This window comes from Rattus norvegicus, chromosome 12 (genome assembly GCF_036323735.1).
Source record: "Rattus norvegicus strain BN/NHsdMcwi chromosome 12, GRCr8, whole genome shotgun sequence".
In the NCBI taxonomy this organism is placed as follows: Eukaryota; Metazoa; Chordata; class Mammalia; order Rodentia; family Muridae; genus Rattus; species Rattus norvegicus.
This window is the reverse complement of record NC_086030.1, coordinates 51,984,776-52,004,083: the sequence shown is the minus strand read 5'-3', so window position 1 is coordinate 52,004,083 and position 19,308 is coordinate 51,984,776. Positions and strand designations below refer to the sequence as shown.

General features: G+C 48.6%; 2 protein-coding genes across 13 annotated transcripts; one reads left to right on the top strand and one right to left on the bottom strand.

Moving 5' to 3' along the window:
- Positions 1 to 1,456: 1,456 nt before the first annotated feature.
- P2rx2 (purinergic receptor P2X 2) lies at positions 1,457 to 4,977 on the bottom strand. Of its 11 annotated transcripts, none has more exons than XM_006249516.5 (12): positions 4,479 to 4,970; positions 4,200 to 4,371; positions 4,031 to 4,102; positions 3,876 to 3,951; positions 3,701 to 3,797; positions 3,467 to 3,547; positions 3,227 to 3,365; positions 2,774 to 2,904; positions 2,517 to 2,610; positions 2,310 to 2,375; positions 2,147 to 2,224; positions 1,457 to 1,939 (listed from the first exon to the last, which is right to left on the bottom strand). In XM_006249516.5, the coding sequence occupies exons 1-12, from the start codon at positions 4,652 to 4,654 to the stop codon at positions 1,835 to 1,837; spliced, it is 1,287 nt and encodes a 428-aa protein (XP_006249578.1). In that variant the 5' UTR covers positions 4,655 to 4,970; the 3' UTR covers positions 1,457 to 1,834. The 11 variants fall into 11 exon arrangements, 10 of the variants coding, with proteins under 10 accessions (XP_006249578.1, XP_006249579.1, XP_017453725.1 ...); XM_006249517.5 differs by having other exon boundaries at positions 4,200 to 4,335; positions 4,479 to 4,964; XM_017598236.3 differs by lacking the exon at positions 3,467 to 3,547 and having other exon boundaries at positions 4,479 to 4,975.
- Positions 4,802 to 18,298, top strand: Lrcol1 (leucine rich colipase-like 1). 2 transcript variants are annotated; one of them, XM_017598231.3, is made up of 7 exons: positions 4,802 to 5,011; positions 6,417 to 6,490; positions 14,981 to 15,108; positions 16,382 to 16,507; positions 16,676 to 16,801; positions 16,912 to 17,034; positions 18,060 to 18,298. In XM_017598231.3, exons 3-7 carry the CDS (start codon positions 14,995 to 14,997, stop codon positions 18,060 to 18,062), a joined length of 492 nt encoding a protein of 163 aa, XP_017453720.1. In that variant the 5' UTR covers positions 4,802 to 5,011; positions 6,417 to 6,490; positions 14,981 to 14,994; the 3' UTR covers positions 18,063 to 18,298. The 2 variants fall into 2 exon arrangements, with proteins under 2 accessions (XP_017453720.1, NP_001257347.2); NM_001270418.2 differs by lacking the exon at positions 4,802 to 5,011 and having other exon boundaries at positions 6,396 to 6,490; positions 18,060 to 18,270.
- Positions 18,299 to 19,308: the final 1,010 nt, after the last annotated feature.

Below are 19,308 nucleotides of genomic sequence, written 5' to 3'. Positions count from 1 at the left end.
ATAGTTTACCAGGGCAGCAGCCAAGTGCCAAACTCAAATACTCCAAATAATGAGATCCCTACAAGGAGATGGGAAACCCTACTGAACTTAACTTGTGTGAGTATTTTGCCTATGTGTATGTTTATGTACCAAGTGTATGCTCAGTACCCACAGAGGTCAAAAGAAAGCATTGGATCCCCTGGAACTGAAATTATGCTTGTGAGCCACCATGTATGTGCTGGGAACCAACTTCCAGTTCTCCGAGAAAGCTGCAAGTGTTCTTATCTGCTTAGGTACCTCTCTAACCCCCTATAGTTTGCAATTCCTAGTTTACTATTTTCATTTGTACAGGAACCCTATACACATGAGCCTGTGCAGGGAGTCTCTGAAAGGGAAGGGTAATATCTAACATTTATCCATCAGGCATTTGTCTGAACCTTGGTGAGCTCAGGCTGTCTGCAGGGAGAAACATGATACTTACTTGATCCCTCCCTGGTTGGAATGTGGACTGAACTGGCAGTGCTGGGACATTCTGAATGGAAATCAAATCAAATTATACGAGGGGAGGAGGGAGCTAGTTAACTTAGCTTCCTGGATTTCTGGGCCCAAGAGACATTGCCTTGTCTCCCAGAAAAGCCAATCTACAGCAGCACAGGGTAGGTAATGGAGCCAAACATACCACTCAGCCCTGGGTTCAATCAGAGGTCAGTTTAGAGATTCTGAAGTAGAAAACTGTATTTCTGGCCCTGGTTTCTGAGCTGTGGCCAGATACCAAATTGAAAAGGGCTGTTTGTCTAAAACTAGATAAACTTAAAACCAAACATAGAGGGGCTGGGGATTTAGCTCAGTGGTAGAGCGCTTGCCTAGGAAGCACAAGGCCCTGGGTTCGGTCCCCAGCTCCGAAAAAAAGAACAAAAAAAAAAAAAAAAAAAAAACAAACATAGAGGAAGTTAAACATATTTGGTGGCCTGTGGAGGCCATGACCAAGGAAGGAAGGCTCTGGGAGTATCAAGAGCCCCTGTTCTTCCAAGCATCCTGTAACACTCGGTGTGACAGTCAGTGGCCAACACAAACACCATCTTCAGGTAATGTGGGCAGAAACTGAAAGGACTCCTTCCTAGTTCTTTGGCCACTCTGCTACTTGGTGTACTGCTCCAAGCTAGGACATGCTCTCTGGTAGCATTCAGCATAGACATACCCAGGGAACTAAAGGGGAAAGATGCAGTAACTTGATTACCCCAGGCCCCGATGTTAGTACTGGCTTTGTGCTTCATCTGTTCACTGTCCTCACCCCCATGCCATTGATTCTGAACACAGCCTGATCCCCTTGGCATGTAGCCTTACTGTATACCCAATCTGGTTAACAGACCTAAGAATGCAGGCAAACTCAGAGTACAGGACCCATAGGAAGGAGATTGACTCTCCTGTCTTATATTCCTGAGTCCAAAGCTACTCTCAAAAGAATTGAGGCCAGAAAGCTCATCACTGGTTTATTGAACTCAGCATGCTGCAACTTCTAAAGGGGGGCTTGAAATTATACAACAGGAGGGCATAGCCCCTAACTTGGGGTCCCTGAATACTGTATGAGAGTACAAGAGGTGAGCAGGGAAAGGTCCTATGAGGAGTTCTGTTGGGAAAGGAGATGGCAGGGAACCCACTTCTCCCCAGAGGCCTTAGGGAGAGGAAGAATGTAAGCTTGGGCTAAAGCAAGACGCCTGTCCTCTTGCACAGGTTTCTGTTTCCCAGTCACATGGACATGGTTACTGAAGAGCGCAGATCTTCTCTAGGACTGCCTTAGCAGCCAAAGCTGTCTCTGCCTTCCCAGGTCCAGGTCTGTAGTTTAGTGAGGACGAGATCAAAGTTGGGCCAAACCTTTGGGGTCCGTGGATGTGGAGTCCTGTTGGGAAGGCTCAGGGACAGGAGGTCTTTGTCCCATATGCTGGCCAAGTGTGTCCACCACCTGCTCAGTCAGAGCAGAGATGGAGCAAGGCCGAGGAGACTGGACAGCCAGTGGTAGCTCTGCCCCTTCTCCCAAAGTTGGTCCTTCACCTGATGGAGGGCTGGGTGGCTGATCCTGGGAGTAGTGACTAGGTGGGGGAGGGATCTGGCCCAAGACAAGGGCAAGGGTCACAGGCCATCTACTTGAGGGATGCTTTGGAGTACGCACCTTGTCGAACTTCTTATGGCTGTAGAGCTTGTTTTTGTTCATGAACGTTAACAAAATCCAGTCACACAGGAAGGAGCCCTAAGATCAGCAGATGCCAGTGGGTAGAGGCCTACCAAACACTCCCTACCTGACCCAGATCCCCAAGGGAGTTTGGATTTCTTACCACCCCGATGGAGGTCAGAGCAGTGGCCAGATTGATGATGGTGGGAATGAGACTGAATTTCCCTGCCTGTAGAGAACAGACTTGCATTTAGTTAAACCTTCAGCACGGGCTGCTTGTGGCAGAAATGGAGCTCAAGGGTGGGATGCTATAGGGGACACGGAGCTAGCCCAGCACAGACCTAAGCGGAACCCTTCAGGCTGTGCATACCTGTCCATGCACGATAACATCGATTCGAATCCCATAGGCTTTGATGAGAGTTCGAGTGGTGGTAGTGCCGTTTATCTTGTAATACTTGGCAAACCTAGGGTGGAGCGAACCAGAGTGGTGTTGAAGCTGTCATTCTGAGGACTGTGGCATTTGAGCACACTCATCTTCCTCTCTTCAGGCCCATTTCTGGTGTAACTAGAATCGACGCCACCATCACTGTCTATGTCATGGATCCAGACATTCAGGGAACAAGGTACCTGAAGTTGTAGCCTGAGGAGGCAGGGTCATACTTGGGGTCGAGCCTCCGGAAAGAATATTTGGGGTTGCACTCTGATTCAGACAAGTCCAGGTCACAGTTCCAGTTGATGATGACTCCAATGACACCGCCCTGCAGAAAAGTAAGCCAAGGAGGGTTGAAGAGCACAGAGCAGACAAACCTGAAGGGGTAGGGTTCAGCTCAGAGTCAAAGGTCCAGGGAATAAGTGACTCTCTGGCTTTGGAGGCATAGCGAGGTACTAGCACCAGTCATGGGACCAGGTATCAATAATTGAGCAGGTGCCTGCACAGACCATGATCACATTTCTCCCCTCTGCCTAAACCCAGCTAAAGCCAGCCAAAACAAAGAAGGGACATCTAGATGCAGTAAAACCCTTCCCGGGTAGCAGATGCTGGCACCCAGCTTCTCTGTCCCCATGCCCTTTGTCCCTCACCTTGTGTGCCAGTTCTGTGAAGTTCTCTCCTGCCTTCTCAACAATGAAACCCAGCCTGAAGATGGGACAGTATGGGTCAGAGTCCTGATCAAATGTGCAATGCTTGAGGTAGTCACTCTTCTGGCTTGCAATGTTGCCCCTAAGGAGTTGCAGAAGACACAGACCTGTACTCTAAACACCTGGCTTCCAGCACAAGCCTACACACTGGCCAGACATTTGATCTCTGTCCCTCAGACTCACTTTGAGAACTTGAACTTGGGGTAGTGGATGCTGTTCTTGATGAGGATGGTGAAATTTGGGGCCATTTTACCCAGAAAATGGCTGTAAAGGTACAGACAGTGGTTTAATCTCCTTTCCCCCAAAGTCCCGGAGAAGGGAGGGCATGGTCTCCCTCCCCCCCCCCCCCCCAGCTAATCTGATCTTCATCAGTAAGGAGAGAGGAGACTGCCAATGGGGTCTTGGGATCCTGCATACTTGTCAGAAGTTCCATCCTCCACCGGGCACCAGGCTGACACCTCGCAGGTCTTGGAGTCCCCATGGTAATAGGGTACACAGTGCCCTGTGCGAATCCCTACAGGACACACACTGGTTAATCTGCTGAGGTCTGTGCTAACCCCGCCTTCCACCACTGTCCCTGGTGCACACTGACCATTGCCTTGCATGTCCAGCTGTCCGGCAATACAGTCGTCGTCTGAATGGCAGGTAGAGCTGTGAACCCTCATGCTCTAAAGTGGAGACTGTAGGTCAGAGGGTAGACTCTGTAACTGGCTTAGGTTTTCCCAGACCGCCCTTGACCCGCCTCACCTCTGGGCATGTTCCCAAGGTCTGGGAAGGGGTAACCTCGATCCTGGTGATGATGCTGACTACACTGCCCCCCTGGGTGCAGAAATAAAGGCGCGGTGGGCCTGTCAGCTCACTCAGACCAGTCACACCCCGCGGAGGAGCATCTGGCCTGGGGCAGGAAGCGCCGCACCTCCGGGGGCTTTACGTATTCCTCCACGTCCCACACTTTGTCTTCCGACATGGTGATCCCCTTGACTTTGGTGATGATGGAGCTCTCCGGTCCGGTCTCGCTGTCCTGGTAGCTTTTCTGCACGATGAAGACGTACCTGTGGGACAGGGCGGTGCCGGCTCCGGAGGCAACCCTGGAGAGACCTGGATGTCCCTCTCCTGAAGCCCTAAGGGCGCCCGCGCAAGCCCCAGTTGAGGATCCCCTTCCTCCCGATCGCCCACTGTGCCCCGGCCCGCGCACCACACGAAGTAAAGCAGGATGAGAAGCTGCACCATGCGGTGCACGAATCCCAGGCGCCGATTCCGCACCACGATCACCTTAGGCGTCTCGTAGTCCCAGAACGCGGACCAGCAGCCCCGGGCCAAGCGCCGGACCATGGCCGCCCCCGCGGGAAGCCGGGGCTGTGCAGCGGCCATGGCCCAAGGAGCTCGGTCCACCAGGGCTGCTGGAGCGCCTCACACCCTCGGCTCCAGTGGGCAGGCTGGGGGTGTGGCCTCGCTCCCCGCCCATTGTGACAGTAGCCATCTAGTCCCTGTTTCAAAGCTGATGGAGTTGTATGTACTGGTCTCCCTGAAGGCTGCAGGTGCGGCAGGGTGCGGCTCAGAATGCAGCCTGGTGGTGCTGCTTGGTGACAGGGGGGAGAGGCCAGGCCCGCCTGGAGAGTCCTGGGGGAGCCCAAAAGAAGCTCCACACTGGGAGAGTTCAACCCTCAACCCACTTGAGGCTCAGGAAAGGCCCAAGGGATGGCACCCCAGATTTCTCAAAACAGACACGTAAGGGCGCAAGCTCCAACCCTCATTTCCCCCACGGAACTGCCCAGCATTGCGCTGTTAATTCTGTTTCCCACCCCCACCACCCCTTGCAAACCAAAATTGTTTCCTGGTAACTAATTATGTCTCTCCTGAGCCCAGGTTATTTGAAGCAAATATCAAACATCTTAATATGTCTCAGAGAGATGATTTTAAGCTGTCTTTTGTGGAAATAAGATGCATTTAGCGTATGAAAAATCCAACGAGTGTAGTACGTGCTGAACGTTCCCTTCCCTGGACAACACAAAACATGTTCTTCCACCTCAAAATAAACCCCTACCCATGAAGCCAGATTCCTGTTCCCCCCTCCTAAGCTCTATCAGACAGTAGTCTTCATGTCTCGAAGGGTTTTTCTTTGAAATACGACGCCTGCATCCATCTGGCTTTATCATGTTTTCAGGATCCACCCATATGATCTTTGCTAATACTTCAAAGTGAGGTCAGAGCAATTCCATCCTCGGTAAACCTGGACATCTCTTTGCTGTTGCTAACAGCACAGTTAAATTGCATTTTTGAGCTGTTTTATTAAATCTGACCAGTGTCTAGGGAGCAAAGGCAATCTAATTCAGAACAACCGAATGCATAATTTTAGGGAATATTTTGTAACAAATGGCTGGGTCTTAGCCCATCTCAGACTGCCAATTGCCCAGATCCCTTCCAGACAGAACCTCCTCAGCGGAAATCATCAAGCTGATTACATCCCTCATGTTTACCACCAAGGACCTCCACAGACCTCAGTGTCACTATTCATGAGTCCTCCTTTCTTAGCTAAATCCTGGTTTGATTTGCCTGAGGCTGAGCATGCATAAACAAAACAAGTAACCCCACCACTTGGGAAGGTGGAGGCAGGAGGATTGTAAGTAGTCAATCCTAGTCAATCCTAAAGAGCTAACAAGGAGTGCTGGAGCTATCCCTCAGAATAGTTCAATGGTGGAGCACTTGCCTGGTGTTTGTGGGCCCCTGGGTTCAGTCCACATGCCCCACACAAAGCGAAAATCTCAAGTGAATGAACAGCCCACACACTGTAAAACAGACAGAAGCATAGATAAATGAGAACAAACTGAGACCATTATCAGGAGGTGGAGTCGGCAACAGACATGAGCACTGACAGTGGAGACCTGGGGGCAGAGAAAGGGGACTCTAGGTTCCTGAGGTGTAGTGGTCCTGTAGAGGGGTGGCCCACAGGTAGCTGGTCCTGATTTGGAACAGAAGCAAAAAAGCGGGGAAAGTATGCTGGGAGGCCATATCCATGTATCTCTACATCCTCTGCTGAGGGCGGGGCAGGAAGTAGGAAGCGGAGTGGAGTAGAGTTACTGCTCAGAGACTAGAGGCCAAGTTCGCTGACTAACCTGTAACCTTCTACTTCAAGGCTGACGTCGGCTCGGAAACTGCAGTTTGGCTGCTCTCACTGTACAGAGGAGCAAGTGGACCTGAGGCAAGGAGGTAGGGCCACTGGGTACTCAGCAGTACCAAAAACTACCTTTCTGCTCCCAGGAATAAGTCAGATTAGTCTGCCCTGGGTGGGTGGTACCTGACAGGAAACAGTATAGTTCCTGGGTCTACCCAGCGGGGTTGCAGTCACCCTGAAAAGTTAATTGTAAAATGGCTTCTTCTGTGACAGCGCACAGCCTGGAAAACCCCTGCTTTGTACAATGTGAAATAACTGAGAGTAGGGTGTAGCTTGACCTCAGCAGTCACCACAAAGCCCTCCATGCCCCACAGAGCACATCTTCCCATTAAACCATGCCTTCCTAGGCCCTGACACCACTCTTCTGTCTGTCTCCATGGATCTGACAACTCCGCGGCCTTCATGTAAGTGGAGTCCAACAATATTTGGCCTTTTGTGACTAGCTGATTTACTTAACACGGTGTGCTCCGTGCTTTCCTGTCCAGTAGACCTTTGTGAACAGTGGTGATCTGTGACCTTTTTATACCGGGCTTCTCATGGGCAATAACACAAGTGTTCTCGGGCTGTGTGAGGTATACCCTGCCCAACTTGGAAACAGGGCCTGTGACCTTGTCAGGACCTAAAGGAAGGGTTGAGGCTTAAAAACAAAATCTTTTCCTGGTTTCAAGCACAAAAAGGACATGGCAAGTTTGAAATTCAAAAGTGTTCTGGTTGTGGCTCAATTTATAACATATGAGGCCTATTAAGCTACACGGGAAGAACACTTGATGAGTTTGTACAAAAGCTGTAGATCTACTACCTTGACTGGGACAATGCTATGTGCCCCCGAGTACCTGGTGACAAGGGACATCTGGGACCCTTGACTTACTGTCATGGAAACGAATAGATTCTTTCTACCCTTAGCAGTCGGTCCCATTCCTGTGGCTGGCACAGGCAGTGACTGAGAAAGAGGAGAAGAAGGGGCCATTGGTCAGCATGGGGAAGAGGGGGTATCTCACATTACTGACAGAAGTACAATTGGTCTTGAATTGGCAGAGTAACTAAAAGCCATGGAAGCCGAGGCGGGAGAACTGGCTCAGCAGATAGGAGCACTTATTGCTTTTCTAGAGAACCACATGGTGGCTCACGATCATTTGTGATCATGGTGTGATCACGATCACAATTCCAATTGCAGGCATGTATGTGGTGCACATACATAATTACGTGCAGGCGAAACAAACACAGCTCTAAAAATAAAAATAGAAAAAAAAAAAAAAAACAAAGACATGGAGGCAGAGATCTGGCGGAAGATCTGCCTGCTGGAGCAGACATGGTTGGCACCTCAGGCTGTGGCCTTACGCTTTGCCGTCGTCATTGTTGCTTATGTGTATGTATGTCTATTGTCATGTGTGTTCATGCCTGTGGAAGCAGAGGACAGCCTTAGTATGTATCTTCTGCTGCACTGAAATAGAGTCTTTCATTAGCCTAGCTCTCATCAGTTAGGCTTGTCTGGCTGGCCAGAAGGCTCCGAGGATCCTCCCCATGCTGGTATGCTTACCACCACCCATGGCTTTATTCTTATCTATATTTTTATTTTAAATATACATATGTTTATGTGTGTGGGTATTTTAAATTGCATGTATGTATGTGTACCATGTGAGAGGCCAGAGAGGGCATTGGAGTCCCCTGGATTTGGAATGACAGACGGCTGTGAGCCATCATGTGGGTGCTGGGAACTGAGCCGTGTCTTCTGAAAGAGCAGGCAAGTGCTCCTAACTGCGGAGCCATATCTCCAGCTCCCACTTTTTATTACATTTTATTTTGTGTGCATTAATATAGAGGAGGAGCTTGTATGGAGACTCGAGGACAACCTGTGGGACATGGTTCTCTCCTCCCACCACATGGGTCCTGGGGATCAAACTTGTAGGCAAGGATCAGGCTTGTAGGCAAGAGCCTTAACCTACTGATCCATCTCACCATCCTCACCTCTGGCCTTTTTTACATGAACTCTGGGATTTAACTCAGGTCCTCCTGACAGCTATCTTCTCAGCCTCACAATAATGCTGGCTTTTCAGAAGTCTTTTCTTTTTGATTATATATGTGTGACTGTCTCTGTGGATCTGTCTGTGTGAGTGCAGGTATCCAAGAGGCCCAGAAGAATTGCCTGATGTGGGTGCTAGGAACCAAATTCAGGTCCTCAGCAAAAAGCAGCAAGCATTCTTTATTGCTATCTTTCCAGCCCCACAAGTCTGATTTTACATAATAGGCTGGACCTGTATATTTTGTTTCAGGACCAAAGATTGTTTCTGGCAGAGGCATGAAACATTGTGGAAACATTGTGCACAGTGAGCCCTAACAAGATAAAGTCAAGAGGTTATGAAGAAAGGGCTCTCTTTCACACTGCCTGATGGCGGCCATCTCAGACGCCTCTGCTAGGACCAGCAGCTTGCCTAGAGTATCCTACAAACTCATACACAGTGCTGAAACATGGAGGGAGGTTGTTAATCACGTAGTCAAAGATGTAGTTCCAGAGCTGGGAATAGTAGTGCAAGTCTTTAATCCCATCACTCCGAAGGCAGCAGAGACAATCATATCTCTGTGAGTTCAAGGCTAACCTGATCTCAGTGAATTCCAGGCCAGCAAGGACTACACAGTGAGAGTCTGTCTCAAGTAAATGAATAAACAAACAAACAAACAAATAAATCATTGTTTCAAGAAGGGGGAGAAAGAAAATTATTGTTTCAACATGTCTGATATAATCATCGGTTTTGTCTTTAAAAACTTCTTTACGTGGCTGGAAAGACGGCTCAGTAGGTAAGGCATTCGAGGGCACTTGGGAGCACAAACCTGAGTTGATCCCCGCAACCCATGTGGTGGAAGAAGAGAACTGACCTCACAAAAATTATTCTTTGACCTCCACATACACACTAAATTAAAACATAAATCGAATAAATTTTCATGCCCTTGAACCTCCAGGAACATACCTATAGTTAACCAGAACACATATCTTCCTAGTGCAGTGCTGTCCACTCCAAACAAACGCTAATGTTTTTTGGAGGGTTTTTGAGGTTTTGTTTTTGAGATAGAGTAGCACTGTGCAGCCATGGGTGTTCCAGAACTCCCTATGTAGACTATGTAGACCAGGCTAGCCTTGAAGAGATCTGCCTCTGCCTCCTGAGGGCTAGGATTAAAGGTGCATGCCTACTTGTCCAGCCCAGTACTTCTGGCAAGGGATCTACAACGAAAATGATGAGACCACAGGATATAAGAGCCACAGCAGTAAGACTCAACAATGGAAGGGAGTATCCTCCAGAGTTTCTGGAGTTTCAGAGTTTCTGGAAGGAACCAGCCCTCTTGATGCCTTGATTGCATGTGGGCTTTTGGGTCCAGAACTGTCTGAGAATAAATTTCTATTGTTGCAAGCTAAAAAAATGAAAAGTGTTTCTTGGGGTCCAGTGTAAGCAGTTATATCAAAAGAGAAACTTGAAGCTTGCCATGGAGGCAAGAGACTGAATTTGAGGCCAGCCTGGTCTACATAGAGAGTTCCATGACAGCCAGGACTACACAGTGAGAGTCTGTCTCACCCCTCAAAGGGAGAACTCTAAGATAGATAAACATGGCAGACTTTATTGGAACAAAAAGTGACTTGGAATTGGGTACATGCAGAACCATGAAGAATCATGACTGGGCAGCCTAACAATGCAAGACTCACAATTAATAAAAACAGGGCACTTAACCTGGTGGGCTTTGGGGGGTTCAAACCTCTGTTGCACACAAAGCAAAGTGATGTGTTCTCTTTTTTTAAAAAAAGTTATTTATTTTATGTATATGAGTACACGCTGTCTTCAGACACACCAGAAGAGGGCATCAGACCCCATTACAGATGGTTGTAAGCCACCATGTGGTTTTTGGGATTTGAACTCAGGACCTCTGGAGGAGCAGTCAGCGCTTTTAACCACTGAGCCATCTCTTCAGCCCAATGTGCACCTTTAAATGGTGGATTTTAGAAGAGGACGTGTTCATTCCTCGTAGTAAGCCCTTTTCCCACTGGTTCTTTATCTTTTTTCTTCCTTTTATTTCTCTTCCCTTTTCTTTTTTAGTGCAGGTCAAAATAAGACTAGGCCTTCAGGCTGTAATGCTCTCTCCCAAAACCAATGAACCAGACTCTCCGATGAAATGTTCCAGCGCAGTGAGCTGTGGCTTATTGTGTACCTATAACTCTGATGTCATGAAACCCAAAACACAAAGAAACCACGTGTCCTGCTGATTGGTTGAGGAAACTCTTTGCTGAGATTCACTGCCTGGTGGACTTCATCCTCAGGGAGGCACTTGGTTGGCAGAAAGGTGATCTTAGGATATCATTTGGGCAAACACGTCACACAGCAGGTGCTCAGTAAAAATGCCAAGCTTGGTGGCATGGAACAGAGCTCTGGAGGAGATCAGAACCCTTATGCCGTCCCAGTCCTCTCTTTCTGCTCCTGCCTCCCAGTGTCCCCAGTTTAGGAATCCAAGAGGGAGGAGAGAATGCCCGATGCCCCTGGGCCAGTGTAAAGGTGCTGGGGAAATTCCCACCTCTGTCCTGAGCCTTGGGGTATGGGTTTCCTCTCCTCCTGATACTCCAATCTGTGTCTGTTCCTGGGCTCGCTCAGGTCTTTCATCCTGTAGTCCCAATACCCCACCCCCACCAAGACCAGTGCAGAACCAGCAGCAAGATGGGGGATGCTAGCTAGAGACCATATCTGAACTTCCTAGTGTCAACTTCTCTTCTAACAGGATTTCTTGCTCATAACCCCAAGAAGTCTGGGGTGTAGCGCGCGCGCGCACACACACACACACACACACACACACACACACACACACACAGACACACACAGACACACAGACAGAGACACACATAGACATTCTCTCTCTCTCTCTCTCTCCTTCCCTCTCTCCCTCCCTCCCTCCCTTCCTCCCCCTGCCCCATCCCACTCTACTTTACACAGAGATTTCCCAGGAAGAACAGAAAAAACCAAATAAGATGTCACTGGGAATCCCCTGAAAGCCAGAGGCTCATGTGATGCATGAATCAGCTTGCCCTTGGCTGCTGTGACAAAATGCCAACAGAAACCAACCTGGAAAGAAAAGGTTTATTTGGTTTCCACTTCCACATCACAGCCCTTCCCTGAGGACGGCTAGGGAACCCTGGAGGCAGGAAGGGAAGCAGAGACGGTGAAAGACGGATTCTTATTGGCTTGCTCTTCTTTGCCCACCTCACACTCAACCCAGGACCGCCACCCAGGGATGGCACTGCCCACAGTGTGCTTGTCCTTCCCACTCAATTGTCAATCAAGACGCTACCTCACAGACATTCCTGAACACCAGTCTAATGAGGGCAATTCCCTAACTGGGGTTCCTTCTTGTCAGGTGTCAAGAAGTTTGTATCACATCGACAAAACCAGTACACCCGACTTTACAGGAGAAACGGCTAAGTCCACAAAAGACTCCTTGATGTCCTTGTCCCTGGAAGTCCCTGGTGGCCAAGACTGTGTGTATAGAATGGAGCCCAGTGTGTGTGCTATCCTGGACCCCAAGGCTGGCATACCTGAAAAGAATGAAGTAAAAACTGGTGTTCATAAGATTTTAAAATGTGTGTAAAGCAGGGGTTTGTGGGGTATCCTGGTGAGATGGGGATCGGGCTGGAGATTAGTTTAGGGGTGACAGCATGAACAACAATTTTAGGAACTCACCTGATCAATTATGCAGTGTGGGAAGGGTCACGTCAGGGCTTTGGGGGCATTGCATTGCTGAACTGTAGTGTTTGGAGAGCCTGGTTTGTGTTGGAGTGAGAGACCCAAGGACCTGTCCAACAGATCTCTGAGCCACAGAACATCAAGCACGGGGAAGGCTGGGTCCAGCTTCTCTGGCATTGCAGGCGGTGACTATCCTGAACTCAAGATCCGTGGAGCTATGCACTTTAAATGGTGAATGGTGTGCTGTGACACTTGCTGCCTGAAAAACATATGGAATCCGAATTCCGCCCTTCCATAGTAGTTTCTTGAGCAGCAAAGACTCAAGAGAACTGAGACTGACAGTGTGGCACGTAGGAGCTGGAACCTAGGTGTTCACAAACACCACAGGGGCTGCCTCTGGCCTGAGCAGAAGGCAAGGCCCTCAGGGAGGCTCTTCCTGAAAGGTCATAGTATGACATTACAAGTAGTCCTATTGGGCGTATTTGCATGTTTTCTGTGAGATTGTAAGGAGGGGAGAATCATTGCATTCTGTTCACATCATTAGGAAGATAGGAAAGATGTTCTCTGGCTTGTCCCAGGACCACACTGCGCTTTGCAAACTCACAGTAGCCTCTGGCATGAGAACAACCGTCTCTCACAGATGCCGGTGATAACTCGGCATGGAATACTTTAAAAGGGACTCTGAAGCTTCAGGGGTGAAGAGGACATAGCTACTTGTAGACAGAGAGGGAGGCACTATGTTTTGTTAATTGAGGGCAGAGCAGCTGGACGTGAGAGGGGCAGGGAAAGTGAAGAGACATATCCCAGAGTCCCAGCATTCTGCACTCAGACTCCGCCAGGCTATCTGGTCCCCTAAGCACTCCACTGCTTATGCCAGACCCACAGAATCAGACTTGGACTAGGCCCAGCCGGTTTTAACTGCTTCTTGAGATAAACAGACATTGTTCTTAGAAACAAAGGAATCCTGGCCGTCCTCAGCAAGTCATTCAGTGTTTAGGGCACACCGAAATAAAAACACAAAGAAACAGGGACCATGACCCACGACAAGGACAGGCTGAGCAGAAACAGTTCCTGTAATCGCTGCTGGGTACAGGGAAGGCACTGTGAAGCTTTCAGCACCTGTATAAAGGCAAAAACAGGGAGAGTATACTCTTCTGATGTTACTACACTCTTTAATGTTTGACCTCTTTCCTGACTTTCACAGAGAATCTAATCCATTTGGAATTAGCTTCAATGGGAAGAAGGGATGTTGAAAGTTCAGGGTCAGGCTAGAGATTCAGCCTAATCAGTACAGTGTTTGCTGCAGAAGCGTGAGAATAGGAGTTCCATCCCTAGAACCCACATAAAGAACTCCAATGTGGGCCAGGAAGTAGTGGTGCATGCCTTTCAGCCCAGCACTGGGGAGGCAGAGGGAGGCAGTTCTCTGTGAGTTTGAGGCCTGCCTGGTCTACAGATTGAGCTCTAAGATAGCCAGGGCCACACAGAAACCCTAGATCAAAAAAAAAGAGGGGGGGTGAGCTAACAAATCAGAAAGAGACACAGAGGATCCTTAACCCAAATGAAAGAAACCATTCTGAAAAGTCACAGACTGTGGTTCCAGCTAGAGCCTTCTGGAAAAGTTGAACTGCAGAAAAAAGAAAAAAAAAACTAGCAGTTGCTTTGCTGGGCTGGGCGAGGATGAACAGGAAGAACAGGCAATTCTGTGTGATATGACGGTGGACACGCCGTTTTCTTTTTCTTTTTTTAAACTTTATTATGTATACAGTGTTCTGCCTGCACATATGCCTACAGGCCAGAAGAGGGCACCAGATCTCATTACAAATGGCTATGAGCCACCATGTGGTTGCTGGGAATTGAACTCAGGATCTCTGGAAGAGCAGTCAGTGCTCTTACCACTGACTGAGTCACCTCTCCAGCAGTATTTATTTATTTTTATTCTATTTATATGCACCAGAATACATTTATGCACATGTATATGCTATGACCAAGAAGGTCAGTAAAGAGTGTTCGATTTCCTGGAACTGGATTTACAAATGATTGTGAGCTACCGTGTGGGTACTAGGAATTGTATCTGGATCCTCTGCAAGAACAAGTGCCCTTAACCACCAAGCCAGGCCACCTCTCTAGCCCTTTATTTGTTGTTTCTTTGTTTGTTTTGAGGCAGAGTCTCACTGTGTAGCTCTGACTTGTCTGGAACTCACATCCGACTACCACTTCCGTGTGGTGGAGTTAAAGATGAGAGAGAGAGAGGGAGGGAGAGAGAGAGGGAGAGAGAGAGAGAGAGAGAGAGAGAGGAGAGAATGTGTGTTCACATGGTCAAAGCTGGCCTCCAAGTTGCTATATAGCTAAAAAAAAAAAATTCTGATCATCATGACTTTACTTCCAACTTCTAGGAGTCACGACCATCTCATCGGGTTTATGGAGCGATGGCGGATCAAACTCAGTGTGTTCTATATGCTAGGCAATCAGTCTACCAGGTCTTATACACATTTTTTTTTCTGTGAACCCAAAACTGCTCATAAAAACAATTATTTATGGGGGCTGGAGAGACAGCTCAGAGTTTAAGAACACTTCCAGAGGTACTGAGTTCAAGTCCCAGCGACCACATAATGGCTCATAGCCATCTACAATGAGGTCTGGTGCCCTCTTCTGGCCTTCAGGTGTGCATGCAGGCAGAACACTATACATAATAAATTAAGTCCTTTTTAAAAAAAAGAATAAAACAAAAAAAATTACAAAAAAATTGTTTATAAAAGCTATTTTCTAAGAGAAATTTCTGGGGAGGTCAGGGCTTACTCTATAAAACCCTGACAGGCCCAACGTGAGATATGTCTGTCATGGTGAGGACGCTGCTGCTGCTGCTGCTGCTGCTGCTGCTCCTGCTGCTCTGGGCTGTGCCCACATTCCAGAATGACAACGTAAAGGTGGTTTCAGCCTACAAGGTGAGCTCAGGCCATGCCCTCCCATGCATGTCTACTATCTAGAAGGCTGGAGGCAGGGTGGGGAACCCAGGACCTGGGTGGAGCAGAGGTGACAGGGGCCTGGAGCATGTGGGCAGGCCCAGTGGGGAGGGATGATGAGTGGTAGTCATAAAGGCATCTGAGGGTCTCTATCCCACTGCTGCACACCTAACCCTCACGTAATGCCATCTCTCTGTGAAGTCCTAAAGAGACAGCAGACTGGGAGAATACACCAGAAGGCAGGGAGCAAGGACTGTGCTAGGCTCTCCCCTGACTTCTTTCTGTGCAATGTCATATCCCTGGTTGCCTTGCTCATACCCCAAATCACCCAACACTGTGCCCTGTTGATCTGTGATTTCCTTCTCCTCAGTCTTCTCTCCTGTGTGCCCTGCCGTGTCTCCTTACTGACCCCTGGTTGCAGTGGGCTTACCAGTTCCTCTGCCTTTAACCTACAGCCAATATGCGGTTTCTGTTATAAAGAATTATTTGTTTATCATATATAAGTACACTATTGCTGTCTTCAGACACACCAGAAGAGGGCATCAGATCTCATTGCAGATGGTTGTGAGCCACCATGTGGTTGCTGGGAATTGAACTCAGGACCTCTGGAAGAGCAGTCAGTGCTCTTAACCGCTGAGCCATTTCTCCAGCCCCGGTTTCTGTTATAAAAACAAGACAAACATGTCCCTGGGTAGAAATCCCCGGTTTTCCTTTTCTCCGTCCAGATGAGCTGTGTGACCCCGGGGAAAGTGATTGTCTCTAAGCATTGATTTCTCTAGCTGTCATCAATGGTACTAAGGCGGACTGTGCAGGATTGCCCTGCAGCCCTCCTTGCCCATGTCCCGTGTTCTGACACTTGTCTCTTTCTTCTGTGTCCCAGCTGACCTTCTGGGCACCTGGCCTATGACAGACACTTTTTTTTTTTTTTCCTTTTTCCTTTTTGGCTTTTTCGAGGCAGAGCTTCTCTGTGTAGCCCTGGCTGTCCTGGAACTCAGTCTGTAGCTCAGGCTAGCCTGCCCGTCTCTGCCTCCCGAGTGTTGTAATTAAAGGGAGTGCACCACAATGGTCAGACTCACACGCTCTCTCCCACTCTCCCCACTCCTTGTCTTCCCCTTTTCCCAGGTCAGACAACTCTGTCTTGCATTGAAGGGAGGTTAATACAAGGAAGCCAGAGTGGGTGGAGCCAACGTCTAAAGGGAGAACTGGTTTTGCTGCTGCCGTGAAGCATGTGAACAAACCCCCCTTGATGTTTCAGGGGATCGGAGAGATGTGTCAATACAATTCTGAGTGTCAGAGCAACTGCTGTGTCACCAACAGCCTGAACCCACAGAAATTCTGCACCCCCCAGACGGTGTTTTTGCAATGTGTGCCCTGGAGGAAGGTGACTGGGGCCCTGGGTAACCTCGGGAGGGAGAGAAACCATCAGGGGACACCTTCTATCCCCACTCCTACCTGCTTTTAGATGAGCTAGAGGAAGTGGGCCCCTGGGGAGGGAGAGGGAAAGGGAATCCCTGGCAGCAGAGAGTGCTGGTACCCTGATCCCTCACAGCCAAATGGGTACCTCTGTGAAGAAAAGACAGAATGCCACAGCAACTGTTGCATCAGGACTAGCAACAACCCAGACAAGTTCTGCTCAGCAAAGTCCATCTTCTTGCAGTGTGTGTCTTGGCGCAAGGTGATCATGGGAACAAAGGAACCATGGACCCATGAGGAAGGGTCTCTGGTGAGAGGAGGGGGAAGAGGGACTTCCCTGGGGGTAGATGATATCTGACCGGCTCTCTCCAGCCTGAAGGAGAAGTATGCCAAACCCACTCTGAATGCTGGAGCCTGTGCTGCCTCCCGCTGAGCGAGAACAGCCTTCCCCACTGCACAAAGCGCACCGGGCTCCTGGCCCTCTGCCTGCCCGTGGTGAGTAGGGGTCCCAAACCTTACCTAACTGCTGCGGTAGGGGTAGGGTGAGGGTTGTGTGTGAAACCAAATCCCACCAACAAAGGGCACAGCGGCTCCCTGTACTTAGTGTTCATTTTGTCTCTGTGGAGCAGATTTGGGGGGATTTGGGGTGGGGAGCTCCTGGACCAGACACTGAGCACCCTGGGTATGAAAGTATAGAACACAATGGTAAACACCTGGAGGGCCAGAAACTTTACGTCAGGAAGCTGGTGTTGAAACTACCAGGAGCTGGAGCAGGCCTATGAGTGTGAGTCTATATCTGTACATGTGCACACATGCCTGCTCTGTCCTGCTCAGACTCTGTCTCTCTCTCATAGCTTTGTCTCTGTTTTTCTCTGACTCTGTGAGTGTGTGTGTGCGTGTGTGGATGGTGTGTGTGTGTGCATGCATGCCAGCATGTGTGTGTGTGTGTGTGTGTGTGTGTGTGTGTGTGTGTGTCTGTGTGTCTGTGGTGTCTACCAAGGAAATGTATCATTACACCTACCAGGCAGAAAGCGGTCTCCTAGCTTCTCTCCCTCCCACCTTCTTTACTTTCTGCTGGCCCTTAGTGGACCCAGTGGACAGAAGCTCACAGAACAAGGGCTATGAAGAATAGGGCTTGTGGGCATGAGCAGCCTAACTGCGTGCATGGGCTATGAATGCCACGGCGGCCGTGTGGGGTTAAGTACATATTTTGTTAGACATCATGATAACTTCTGGTGCACAGGGGTCTATAGCTTCTAAGGTTAAGAATATGGCCCCTGTCAGGAGAGCCCAACCTATTGGGTGTGTTTTAGCGTGATTACCACTTCAGACATCCTGACACATGGCTAGCTATCGGGGAACAGTTTGAATGAGGGAAGTAGTCCCATCCACAGTGCCTGGGCCCTAGACAACAGTGCTGTGGCTGGTGCTTAGAATGAAGCTCATGCGATCTCTCTCTCTCTCTCTCTCTCTCTCTCTCTCTCTCTCTCTCTCTCTCTCTGATCTTTACTGTCTCGTAGTGAGTGAACATGACCTTGTGGGATACAGAACTAAAGCTGGACTTCAGAGAGCAGAGAATGCTTTGCTCACATCCAGACCGTTCCCTTATTTGGGTTCTGAAAATCTGTAGGGATTAGAGATGTCTGTTGCTTGTTGTTAATGTGAATTCCTCGAGTCCCACTCGTGAAGCATCCGGGGACAGATCACAGGATTGCTGCTCTGTTACTACACGTAAATAAAAACTGCTGATTGACGAGGACCTTGTCCAGTCCGTGTTTTTCAATAACGAGTGTATGGAAATCTTTGGAAACCCTGAAGACACATTTGGATTTGCTCAGCTCTACTGGGATCACCAGAAGCATTTGAGATGTTGGTGTCCCTCTTTAAGAAAAGGATTCGAGGACAGGAGGTGACCCAGCCTGGCCTGCACAGGGCTGTACGTTCAAACTTCGGTACCACAGAAGAAGACAACTTTAGCTTAATTAGCTTAATATTGTTTATGACATCAGCTCTCTATAAAAATTATAAGTGTATAAGTTCAAATGACAATATGCAATTCTTTGTTGTTGTTCTTTTTTTTTTTTTTTTTTTTTTTTTTTTTTTTCGGAGCTGGGGACCGAACCCAGGGCCTTGCGCTTCCTAGGCAAGCGCTCTACCACTGAGCTAAATCCCCAACCCCGACAATATGCAATTCTTAACAATTGCTGACATTCCTAGGACATTTTATTTCCAACTTTTTGGCTTCATCGTCATCTTTAACTGTACTTAACAAAATAGCATTTTGGAGCCAACAAAGATGGCTCGGTGAGTAAAGGCATTTTCTGCCAAGGCTGATAATCTGAATTCTATCCCTAGGATCTAGAGGTTGTGTAATGGATTGGTCTGATGCTGTTTGTATTCTTTCCCCCCCCCCCGCACCCCCCCCCCCCGCTGTTTGTATTCTAATGTTAATTCTGGTTCCTCGAGAAGGGTTGGTCACAGGGCTGGAGAGATGGCTCAGTGGTTAGGAGCACCTGCTGCTCTTCCAGAGGTTCTGAGTTCAATTCCCAGCAACCACATGGTGGCTCACAACCATCTGTATGTGATCTGGTGCCCTCTTCTGTGTGTCTGAAGACAACAACAGTATACTCACATATATAAAATAAAAATCTCTTAAGAAAGGTTTGTCCCTGAAGAGCAGTCCATCACATACACGAACCTTCTCCCCATTTTAAGTGATTAATAAAAGGCTATAGTCTGTATTGGGCAGTGGAGGGGAGAGGTGGGACT

What these genes read in the sequence shown, in the direction of transcription:
- P2rx2 (XM_006249515.5), bottom strand. Translation starts at nt 4,654, where the DNA reads ATGGCCGCTGCACAGCCCCGGCTTCCCGCGGGGGCGGCCATGGTCCGG. An exon ending in GCTGGACATGCAAGGCAATG is followed by an intron (nt 3,798 to 3,875) that starts GTCAGTGTGCAC and finishes TGTGTCCTGTAG; the next exon opens with GGATTCGCACAGGGCACTGT. An exon ending in CCCAAGTTCAAGTTCTCAAA is followed by an intron (nt 3,366 to 3,466) that starts GTGAGTCTGAGG and finishes GCAACTCCTTAG; the next exon opens with GGGCAACATTGCAAGCCAGA.
- Lrcol1 (XM_017598231.3), top strand. Translation starts at nt 14,995, where the DNA reads ATGTCTGTCATGGTGAGGACGCTGCTGCTGCTGCTGCTGCTGCTGCTG. An exon ending in AGGTGGTTTCAGCCTACAAG is followed by an intron (nt 15,109 to 16,381) that starts GTGAGCTCAGGC and finishes TTGATGTTTCAG; the next exon opens with GGGATCGGAGAGATGTGTCA. An exon ending in AATGTGTGCCCTGGAGGAAG is followed by an intron (nt 16,508 to 16,675) that starts GTGACTGGGGCC and finishes GATCCCTCACAG; the next exon opens with CCAAATGGGTACCTCTGTGA.